At 44.0% G+C, this 12,101-nt stretch overlaps 1 protein-coding gene across 1 annotated transcript in view; it reads right to left on the reverse strand.

Annotated features, from left to right (window-relative positions):
• Nucleotides 1-8,840: 8,840 nt before the first annotated feature.
• The window catches only part of TCF7L1 (transcription factor 7 like 1), a 202,568-nt gene continuing 199,307 nt past the window's right edge, over nucleotides 8,841-12,101 (reverse strand). The window contains exon 12 of the mRNA XM_027555562.1: nucleotides 8,841-10,232. Within this exon, the coding sequence (XP_027411363.1) occupies nucleotides 9,799-10,232 (434 nt within the window). The 3' untranslated portion in view covers nucleotides 8,841-9,798. The remainder of the gene's footprint in view (nucleotides 10,233-12,101) is intronic.

The raw sequence follows: 12,101 nt of genomic DNA on the forward strand, positions 1-12,101 counted from the left end.
TCTTCGCTCTCGTATTTACGAGACAATACTGGCGGAGCAGGAGCTCCCTGGCCCACGGACGTACCCACGGGAGTGACGTCGTTGGGGCCTGGCTCGTGCTCGCTCCCGTCCTCTACCTGCCTTTCTACCTTCTCCCTCCTTCATGGTTCTTTCCCTGCAGCGCACAGATGTGTGGAAATCTGGAAACAGACACTCACCCCATCACCTTTGTAGCGGGAGCCTTCGCAACCCTGCTGCCTGCTCTTTTGACCCCCCCACAGAAACGGTGTCAAAGATCTTTTCTTAAAAGTTCATTTGTTTTCTGATCGTGTAAATTATTCATTCACGCTAGAAAAGTCACTAAATGTGTACAAGTAGAAAACAGAATCTCTGCTTTCACCCTTCCAGAGTAGTGACTATCAACGTTTTAGCGTATTTCTGTCTTGCAAACAATATTTTTGATTAGGTAATATCTAACGGTTGAAAAATCAAAATGGGATTTATTTTGTGAAAAGTTCACATTAGAAAGTTACTGAAGCAATTATCTTTAAAAACCTCAAAAAGTTCTTGTGGGATTTCTCTTGTGGTTTAGTGGTTAAGAATCCACCTGCGAATGAAGAGGGCATTAGTTCCATCCTTGGTCCCATGGGGCAGCTAAGCCGGTGGGCCACAACTACTGAACCCAGTGACCTGCAACCAGCGCAACAAGAGAAGTGACAATGAGAAGCCCCTGTTATCTGCAACAAGAGGAAGCCTGAGCAGCGAATAATAAATAATAAAAGAATGTTTTTGCTCTCTAGCTCTCCTCCACAAGTTCCTATTCAGTGATTTTTTAAAACAATTAGGATAAATATAAATGTACTCCCGCCCCCTGTTTCTTAAGTAGTGTGTTTTCACAGTCTTTTATTCTATAATCATTTTCTCCCAAATTGCAATTATTGGATATATAGTTTTGTATCATGCTGTTTAAAATGTCTGTTGTGTTCACACAGACTATGGGAAGAAAATAGTGTGTTTAGGAGTTAAACATTTAGGAAGCTGTTGCAGTAGTCCTAGAAGGACTAGCATAGGTACGGTGAGAATAGAGGGAAGTGGTTGGACTCAATATAAATTTGGGAGGAAATACCAACAGGCCTTGGACATAGATTGGCTATGGGAGGGAGGTATGATGTGAGGAAGATGTGGAAAACCAGATTTAATACGATTGGGGCACTAAAAGTGAATTTCTTGCCTGTGAGACAGTCAAGTAGAAATAACAGAGAGGTAGCTGGAAACATGAACATCAAATGTGAGTTCAAGGGCACTCTCCCCTAATTAATTTAAATATTGTCAAACATGACTGTTAATGGTTTCATAAAAAATTTATATTTATCATTGGTTTTGTGACAGTTTCCTTATTATTGGAGTTCTGAATTATTTTCAGTTTTCTACTCATAGTGATTACTATTTATAATCAGGTGCTGATTAGGTGCCTGAGACAGAAGCTCAAAAAACTTAAGCAACTTGTTTAAGTTGTGCTATTATCTTACCCATCCTAGGTAAGTGACTATGCTTAATCTGCTAATTTGAGAGGAGAAAAATAGTCCTTGTTATTCTCTTTTAGTTTTTTAAAATTTTTATTTATTTTCGGCTGTGCTGGGTCTTCACTGCCTCACAGGATTTTCTCTAGTTGTGAGTGGGGACAACTCTTCCTTGCAGTGCACGGTCTTCTCAAAGCGGCAGTTTCTCTTGTCTCGGAGCACAGGCTTCTAGGGCAAGCAGGATTCAGTAGTTGAAGCGTGTGGGCTCAGTATTTGTGGCTTCCAGGCTCTAAGCACAGGCTTAATGGTTGTGGTGAAGGCTTAGTTGCTCCAAGGCTTGTGGGGTCTTCCTGGACCAAGGACTGAATCCATGTCTCCTGCATTGGTAGGCAGATTCTTTACCACTGAGCCACCAAGGAAACCCGTTATTCTTTAATGTTTACTGCACATATAATTCACCTGACTTTGAGCAATTAATTGTTTTAGGTATCAATTTCTTCTTTATGAAATGGGAATAAAAGTGTTGAGGGTGAGAAAATTCATACAGAGTATTTAACAGTATCTACCATATGGCACCCCACTCCAGTACTCTTGCCTGGAAAATCCCATGGACGGAGGAGCCTGATACGTTGCAGTCCATGGGGTCGCTAAGAGTCGGACACGACTGAGCGACTTCACTTTCACTTTTCACTTTCATGCATTGGAGAAGGAAATGGCAACCCACTCCAGTGTTCTTGCCTGGAGAATCCCAGGGACGGCGGAGCCTGGTGGTCTGCCGTCTATGGCGTCGCACAGAGTCGGACACGACTGAAGCAACTTAGCAGCAGCAGCAGCATATAATTAAGGCTCCCAATACATTCACTATAGAAAACATTTTAAAAATAAAGATAAGACAAAGTAAGAAAATAAGGTCCTGTTCAGTTCAGTTCAGTCACTCAGTTGTGTCCGACTCTTTGCAGCCCCATGAACCGAAGCATGCCAGGCCTCCCTGTCCATCACCAACTCCCGGGAGTCCACCCAAATCCATGTCCATTGAGTCAGTGATGCCATCGAACCATCTCATCCTCTGTTGTCCCTTCTCCTCCTGCCCTCAATCTTTCCCAGCATCAGGGTCTTTTCAAATGAGTCAGCTCTTCGCATCAGTTGGGCAAAGGACTGGAATTTCAGCTTCAACAGCAGTCTTTCCAATGAACACCCAGGACTGATCTCCTTTAGGATGGACTGGTTGGATCTCCTTGCAGTCCAAGGGACTCTCAAGAGTCTTCTCCAACACCACAGTTCAAAAGCATCAATTCTTTGGCACTCAGCTTTCTTTATAGTACAACTCTCACATCCATACATGACTATTGGAAAAACCATAGCCTTGACTAGACAGAACTTTGCTGATAAAGTAATGTCTCTGCTTTTGAATATGCTATCTAGGTTGGTCATAACTTTCCTTCCAAGGAGTAAGCGTCTTTTAATTTCATGGCTGCAGTCACCATCTTCAGTGATTTTGGAGCCTAGAAAAATAAAGTCAGCCACTGTTTCCCCGTCTATTTGCCATGAAGTGATGGGACCGGATGCCATGATCTTAGTTTTTTGAATGTTGAACTTTAAGCCAACCTTTTCACTCTCCTCTTTCACTTTCATCAAGAGGCTCTTTAGTTCTTCTTCACTTTCTGGCATAAGGGTGGTGTCATCTGCATGTCTGAGGTTATTGATATTTCTCCTGGCAATTTTGATTCCAGCTTGTGCTTCCTCCAGCCCAGCGTTTCTCATGAGGTACTCTGTGTATAAGTTAAATAAGCAGGGTGACGATATACAGCCTTGACGTGCTCCTTTTCCAATTTGGAACCAGTCTGTTGTTCCATGTCCAGTTCTAACTGTTGCTTCCTGACCTGCATATAGGTTTCTCAAGAGGCAGATCAGGTGGTCTGGTATTCCCATCTCTTTCAGAATTTTCCACAGTTTATTGTGAGCCACACAGTCAAAGGCTTTGGCATAGTCAATAAAGCAGAGGTAGATTTTTTCTGGAACTCTCTTGCTTTTTCGATGATCCAGCGGATGTTGGTAATTTGATCTCTGGTTCCTCTGCCTTTTCTAAAACCAGCTTGGACATCTGGAAGTTCATGGTTCATGTATTGCTGAAGCCTGGCTTGGAGAATTTTGAGCATTACTTTACTAGTGTGTGAGATGAGTGCAACTGTGCAGTAGTTTGAGCATTCTTTGGCATTGCCTTTCTTTGGGATTGGAATGAAAACTGACCTGTTCCAGTCCTGTGGCCACTGCTGAGTTTTCCAAATTTGCTAACATATTGAGTGCACCACTTTCACAGCATCATCTTTCAGGATTTGAAAGAGCTCAACTGGAATTCCATCACCTCCACTAGCTTTGTTTGTAGTGATGTTTCCTAAGGTCCACTTGACTTCACATTCCAGGATGTCTGGCTCTAGGTGAGTGTGAGTGATCATACCATTGTGATTATCTGGGTCATGAAGATCTTTTTTTCTACAGTTCTTCTGTGTATTCTTGCCACCTCTTCTTAGTATTTTCTGCTTCTGTTAGGTCCCTACCATTTCTGTCCTTTATTGAGCCCATCTTTGCATGAAATGTTCCCTTGGTATCTCTAATTTTCTTGAAGAGATCTCTAGTCTTTCCCATTCTGTTCTTTTCCTCTATTTCTTTGCATTGATCACTGAGGAAGGCTTTCTTATCTCTCCTTGCTATTCTTTGGAACTCTGCATTCAAATGGGTATATCTTTCCTTTTCTGCTTTGCTTTTCGCTTCTCTTCTTTTCACAGCTATTTGTAAGGCCTCCCCAGACAGCCATTTTGCTTTTTTGCATTTCTTTTCCCTGGGATGGTGTTGATCCCTGTCTCCTGTACAATGTCACGAACCTCTGTCCATAGTTCATCAGGCACTCTATCAGATCTAGTCCCTTAAATCTATTTCTCACTTCCACTGTATAATCATAAGGGATTTGATTTAGGTCATATCTGAATGGTCTAGTGGTTTTCCCCACTTTCTTCAATTTGAGTCTGAATTTGGCAATAAGGAGTTCATGATCTGAGCCACAATCAGCTCCCGGTCTTGTTTTTGCTGACTGTATAGAGCTTCTCCATCTTTGGCTGCAAATAATATAATCAATCTGATTTTGGTGTTGACCATGTGTAGAGTCTTCTCTTGTGTTATTGGAAGAGGGTGTTTGCTATGACCAGTGTGTTCTCTTGGCAGAACTCTATTAGTCTTTGGCCTGCTTCATTCTGTACTCCAAGGCCAAATTTGCCTGTTGCTCCAGGTGTTTCTTGACTTCCTACTTTTGCATTCCAGTCCCCATAATGAAAAGTACATCTTTTTTGGATGTTAGTTTTAGAAGGTCTTGTAGGTCTTCATAGAACTGTTGAACTTCAGCTTCTTCAGCGTTACTGGTCAGGGCATAGACTTGGATTACTGTGATATTGAATGGTTTGCCTTGGAAATGAACAGAGATCATTCTGTTGCTTTTGAGATTGCATCCAAGTACTGCATTTCAGACTCTTCTGTTGACTATGATGGCTACTCCATTTCTTCTAAGGGATTCCTGCCCACAGTAGTAGATATAATGGTCGTATGAGCTAAATTCACCCATTCCAGTCCATCTTAGTTCGCTGATTCCTAGAATGTTGGTGTTCACTCTTGCCATCTCCTGTTTGACCACTTCCAATTTGCCTTGACTCATGGACCTAACATTCCAGGTTCCTATGCAATATTGCCCTTTACAGCATCGCCAGTCCCATCCACAACTGGGTGTTGTTTTTGCTTTGGCTCCATCCTTTCATTCTTTCTGGAGTTATTTCTCCACTGATCTCCAGTAGCATATTGAGCACTTACCGACCTGGGGAGTTCATTTTTCAATGTCCTATCTTTCTGCCTTTTCATTACTGTTCATAGGGTTCTCAAGACAAGAACACTGAAGTGGTTTGCCATTCCCTTCTCCAGTCGACCCAGAGTTATTAAGAATAATACTTTCTTGGTTCTCCCTTTTTTATAGGCAACTATGTGTATATGATCAATTATTAACTGGAAACGAAGCAAGTCAGAGAACACATGTGCAATTCTCATCTTGCAGGTCTCTTTGTCACTTTAGTGACAACTAGTCATGTCACCTCTTTTGGGACACTAACATCTCCTTATTTTCCAGTTTCTTTACTCAGCATCTCTTGAGGGCTCACAATTGTCATAGAACTATTTTCAGAAGGATAATGAAATTGACGGCACAGAGTTGATGTAAGATAAGGAGTTATTAGGTATTTCAGTAGAGGGAGTGAAACCCGGTTGCAGTGGGATAAGTAGTAGATGGAAGGTAAGTAGAAGCTAGCTTTTTCTGGAAGTTTGAATGTGAAACTAATATGGAAGAGGACTGAGTGTTTTTAACCTGACTGAGAGGAATAATTTACTAGACAGACCAAGATTACAAGACAGAGAGATATGATGACTGCTGGAGGGGCTGGGATTCAGGGGACAGTTCACCCTGAGTCGACCTTGAGACCTGTGGAAAAGCAGTTAGCACGGCTGGAGGGTGGGTGAATACTTAGGTAGGGATGTGGGAGATCAGAACAGAATTTTTTTTTTTTTTCACCTTTTTTGGCTGTGTGGGATCTTATTTCCCCAAACAGGGATTGAACCTGTGCCCCGTGAATTGGAATCTTGTTGGAATTTTAACCAGTGGACCACCAGGAAAGTCCCCAGAATAGAACATTTTAGCTGGCCTCAATTTCCTTGATATTCTAAGGGGCAACATAGTCTTTGAGAGAGAAAAGGTGGGGATTAACCCGAGGACTTGAGGATGGTGGAGAGAAGAGTTGTTGAGGGGAATAACACAAGAAACTGACAAAGGCTAAGTGTAGTAACTGATGAAATGTGCTGAAGGCCTAGCTTATGTTAGGTACATGTCTATTGTGGCACCTACTGCAGGTGTGTGGTTTTTCTCCAGGAAGTGCTGTTACCTGGAATAGGAGCAGAGAAGGTAGATTTTAGAACTAACTTCTTACTCACACCAATACTGCTTTAAGGGAATGATAGGGCCATAACTTGAATAAATCTTAAATTTCCTGGCACTTCTACATATAAAAAATACTCAAAAAACTTGGAAAAGAAGGGACTTTCCTCAACCTGAAGAGGGCATGTACAAAAACCATACTACTAACATAACGGTAATGGTAAAAGACTAGATGCTCTCCCCCTGAGATAAAGAACCATGCATGACTGTTCTTACCACTTTCATTCAACTTTGTATTGGAAGTAGCCAAGATAATTCAGCAAGAAAAGAAAATAAGACGCATCCAGATTGAAAGGAAGAAGTAAAACTATATCCATTTGTAGATAACATGATCTTGCACAAAGAGAATCTTGAGGATTTTCTAAAAATTTATTAGGACAGGTTAAGCAAGGATGTAAGAAGTGAGATCAATATATAAAAATCAACAGTATTCCTATACACTTTCAACAGACAATCTAAAAATGAAATTAAGAAACAATTCCATCTACAATAGTATCAAAAAGAATAAATCCCTTAGGAATAAATCTATCAGAAGAAATGCAAAACTTATACTCTGAAAACTACAAATATTATTAAAAGAAACTCAAGAAGCCCTAAATAAATGGAAAGACATTGCATATTCATGAATTGGAAGATGTAATTGTTAGAATGGCTGTACTTCCTAAATTGATCTACCAATACAAACCCTATTAAAATTCCTGGTGGCTTCTCTGCAGAAATTAATAAATTGATCCTAAAATTCATACAAAATGCAAGAGACCCAGAATAGCTAAAACAGGTTTGAAAAAGAATGAAATTAGAGGACTCTCATTTCCCAATTTTAAAACTAATTACAACATTGATTAGGACAGTGTAGCACAGGCATAAAGACATGTGGCTAATGGAATAGAATTGAGAGTATGGAAATAAACCTATATATTTATGATCAATTGATTTTTAACGGTTCAACGGGGGAAGGAATAGTCTTTCAACAAATGGTGTTGGGATAACTCACTAATGTATGGATGTTCACCACCATTAGTATTAGTTAGATAAATGCAAATCAAAATTCAATGAGACACCACTCCATATCTACTAGGATGGCTGTAATAAAAAAAAAAAAAAAGGAAAATGCATCAGGGAAATGCAAATAAAAACCATGATGTCCTCTGACACCTGCCAAAATGGCTATCATCAAAAAGAACACAAATAGGACTTCCCTGGTGGTACAGTGAATGGGAGTCCGCCTGCCAGTGCAGGGGACGTGATTTCAATCCCTGGTCCAGGAAGATTTCACATGACATGGAGCAACTAACGCCTGTGTGCCACAGCTGCTGGGACCGCACTCTAGGGCCTGGGAACAACTGCCGAGCACCAGTGCCACAGCTGCTGAAGCCCATGCACCTAGAGCTCATACTCCACAGCAAGAGAGGGCCCTGCACCGACAGGCTAGCACGCCACAACTAGAGGCTATCCCACACACAGTACCGAAGGCCCAGCTCAGCCAAAAATAAACATGCTGCTAAGTCACTTCAGTCGTGTCCCACTCTGTGTGACCCCATAGACAGCAGCCCACCAGGCTCCCCCGTCCCTGGGATTATCCAGGCAAGAACACTGGAGTGGGTTGCCGTTTCCTTCTCCAGAGCATGAAAGTGAAAAGTGAAAGTGAAGTCGCTCAGTGGTGTCCGACTCCCAGCAACCCCATGGACTGCAGCCCACCAGGCCCCTCTATCCATGGGATTTTTCCAGGCAAGAGTACTGGAGTGGGTTGCCATTGCCTATTATTAGCTAAATAGTTATTTAAGAAACATGAAATATCCAGAACAGACAAACGCAGAGACAGAAAGTAGATTCATGATTGTCCAGGGCTGGAGGTGGTGGTGTGAGGAGGAAGTTCCAAAGAGTATGGGGTTTCTTTTGGAGGTAATGAAAATGTTCTAATGTGATGATGGGTACACAACTTTGAACACAAAACCACTGAGTGGTACACCTAAAATGGATGAATTGTATGAATTATGTACCTCAGTAAAGCTGTACAACAAAGATGAATTCCAGTGCTTGGTATGTGCAAAGAAACCCAAGGACACCCCTCCCATCTTGGCAATTTCAAGAAGACAAATGAAAATAAAAAGATTTATCCCTTTGGATCTCAGTTATCTATACTGACTGGTCTGTGAACATTCGAGGCTGAAAACAGGATTAGATTTTTCTAGTTCTGTCAGGCATGACTTACATCCCCTTCCAATAGAGGCATTCCTCCTTTGCATTCTGTAAAAATTGTACACAGCCTTTGGTGTGAAGAAAGGGACTTGAGTCAACAAAGGACTAAAATACTCAGCAAAGTCTTGCAACTGCAATTTTATTTTCTTTTGTGAAAATAAACAACTGGGAGTTTAAATTGCTCCAAAAAACCCCATAAAAATGAAAAGAAATACACACAGAAGAAGCATGTGAGGTGACTGGGGAGGGAGGAGGGTCTCAGAGCTTTGGCAGATTGTGCTAGCACATTCCCCGGTGACAGGAGCCAGACCTGTCTGCCACTCCGGGACTGTGAGGGGACATCTTGACTGGTAAGGGGCTGGAACACAGGCTTCTTCACTGAGGAAGTGGCAGGCACCTTGAGTCCCTTTAAATGCAGGGGAGAACCATTTTAGAGGACCTCTTCCTCCACAGAAAGCTGGAGGCTGGGGGGTGGGGTTGGTTTAGGGCCACTGAGGGAAAGGTGCACTGGTGGAGACAAAGGAGGCCAAGGTGTCTCTCACGTGGTGACAGCCTTACACTGGGCAGAGGACAAAGATGAAGGCATGAACCCACGGGAGAAAAACGTGGGCCAAGTAAAAGGGAATGTCGAGGAATGGGTTGTAGATGAAGAGGCTAGAAATGGCAACAAGGGCCAACGTGTAAGCTGGATTGAGGGGAGCCAGGAAGCAGGGGATGGGGGTTGGATGTGTGAGGACGATGGGAAGAGGAGGGAGGGCAGAGAGTCCAGGAGGTAGAGAGAGGGGTGCCTTCTGCCCAGGTCCATCCACCGCTGCACATACAGGAAGAATAACACACTACTTTTCAGTTCTCGTTTTCTTTTTTTTTTAAAAGATTTTTGTTTGTTTGTTTTTTTAAAAAAGCCTTAAGATCAGCTACTGGTTACATCTACAAAACGTAAAGTGCTGCCGTTACCAGTCACTTTACAGAACAGTCCAGAGTGGTCAAATATTGACCAATAAAGTTTCCTTTTTTTTTTCCTTCTGCATCCTTACTACTCGATGAGTCACGTGACAGCCTGCATAGGTCAAGGGGGGCAGCTTAGTGGGCAGACTTGGTGACCAAGGACAGAGGCTGGGCCTGGAGCACGGGGAGGGCCTGGTGGGTGTGGAGCGTGGCGGGGAAGGATGGAGGGGACGTCAGCAGAGCTGTGGGCACGGACCCCAAAGGGAGGGGCCGGGACAGGAGCGGGGGCTGGCTGCCCATCTGGCCAGAAGAGGTGGCGGCAGCCTTTGATGACAGGAAGGCAGCCGAGTGGAGAGCCAGCTGGGCCCGGGTCTCTGGCTTGGTGGTGAGGGAGAGAGGCTGGGCTTGCTCCGAGTGGGTGGCGGCTGGGGCGGCCGGGGAGGCCAAGGCCGCGGAGGGGGTAGCTGGGGAGTCCAGCATGCTGCCATGCGAGGAAGCAGGGCTGTCACAGGGCTTCTCGGGGGGCAGGTACTGGACACATGGCTTCTTGCTTTTGGAGGCCAGAGCACCTGTGGGGGTGAGGGTGGGGGTGGGGGGGACACAAAAAAGGAAGTCAGCCCCTAGGAACGATGGGAAAGGCGGAAGTAGTACGTATGACCCAGGAAACAAGCATGCACAGAGGGAGGGACGTGAGGCCCTGAAACGACGCCTAAGGCTTTCAGTACACCTAGGCTGCAGTCCATGGGGTTGCGAAGAGTCGGACACGACTGAGCGACGTCACTTTCACTTTTCACTTTCATGCATTGGAGAAGGAAATGGCAACCCACTCCAGTGTTCCTGCCTGGAGAATCCCAGGGACGGGGGAGCCTGGTGGGCTTCCGTCTATGGGGTCTCACAGAGTTGGACACGACTGAAGCGACTTAGCAGCAGCAGCAGCAGAGCACAGAAAAGGGCCAATACGAAAATGCCAAACACACCGTTCAGTATCTGCCTGGAGGGAAAATAGCTGAGCTTATCAAATTATCATGCTGTGCTGTGCTCAGTGATGTCTGCCTCCTTGCACCGCTATGGACTGTAGCCCGTCAGGCTTTTCTGTCCCTGGAATTCTCCCGGCAAGAATAATGGAGTGGGTTGCTATTTCCTTCTCTAGCAAATTATCATCTTCCTGCCTAAATCTTATCATTTGGGGGATGGATCTCCGTTCAGTTTGCTTTAAAATCTTTGGTTTATGATCCTCCTAGAGATAGTACAGCACCTGCCAAGCACCAATTCAACAGATTTTGCGTAATGCTGTTGCTGCTGCTAAGTCGCTTCAGTCGTGTCCGACTCTGTGCGACCCCATAGACGGCAGCCCACCAGGCTCTCCCGTCCCTGGGATTCTCCAGGCAAGAACACTGGAGTGGGTTGCCATTTCCTTCTCCAATGCATGAAAGTGAAAAGTGAAAGTGACGTTGCTCAGTCGTGTCCGACCCTTGACCCCATGGACTGCAGCCTACCAGGCTCCTTTGCGTCATATACATAGTTACTTTATGTGTACTCCTATGGAGATGAATATATAAATTATAGAGATATTAGAAAGCTAGGAAAGGAAGTGAAAGGAAAGGCTATAAAAAGCACTTAGTGTGTGTGTGTTAGCTGCTCAGTCACGTCTCACTGTTCACAACCCTATGGACTATAGCTCACCAGGCTCCTCTGTCCATGGAATTCTCCAGGCAAGAATACTGGAGTGGGTTGCCATTCCCTTCTCCAGGGATCTTCCCTACCCAGGGATTGAACCCAGGTCTCCTGCAGTGCAGGAGGATTCTTTACCACCTGTGAAGCCCTTTAGATGGAACTAAACTAGTTCTACCCTTGTCCTGGAATGAACGTGAGATGGGAGATGTGACTGAAATACTGGCCAAGGTATGGGTGAAATTCTGTGCTGGGTGAAATTCTGATGTAAAAAGATATTTGTGGCACAAACGGGCCTTCCTAATCTAAGCAAATGATTATTTCCGATATTCAGCCAACCAAACATTGAAGGAAAACCTGAATCTACTGGATTCACTGAAAGGTGGTATGCCAGTCTCTAAGGGGCTGGGTTCCTAAGGGAATTTCAAGTCTCATTTCAACAACATTCAATTTTTACTTTTACTGCATTGATTTTAGAATCTAACCCTCAAGTAAGACTCAACTGAATTGAAGAGCACCTTTTGAATGAGAAAGTGCTGGACCAAATCCTCCCTCCATTTACCAAGCAGCATGACCAGGAAAGTCCTTTCACTTCTCTGAGCCTCTGAACTGATCATCTCCAAAAGGGGGTAATAATAACACCCACCTGAGTATACCCAAGTGGTGCTACTGGTTAAGAACCTGCCTTCCAATGCATGTAGACATAAGAGCTGCAGGTTCGATCCCTGGGTCAGGAAGAGCCCCTGGTGGAGGGCATGACAACCCAT

The sequence above is a fragment of the Bos indicus x Bos taurus genome, chromosome 11 (genome assembly GCF_003369695.1).
Source record: "Bos indicus x Bos taurus breed Angus x Brahman F1 hybrid chromosome 11, Bos_hybrid_MaternalHap_v2.0, whole genome shotgun sequence".
In the NCBI taxonomy this organism is placed as follows: Eukaryota; Metazoa; Chordata; class Mammalia; order Artiodactyla; family Bovidae; genus Bos; species Bos indicus x Bos taurus.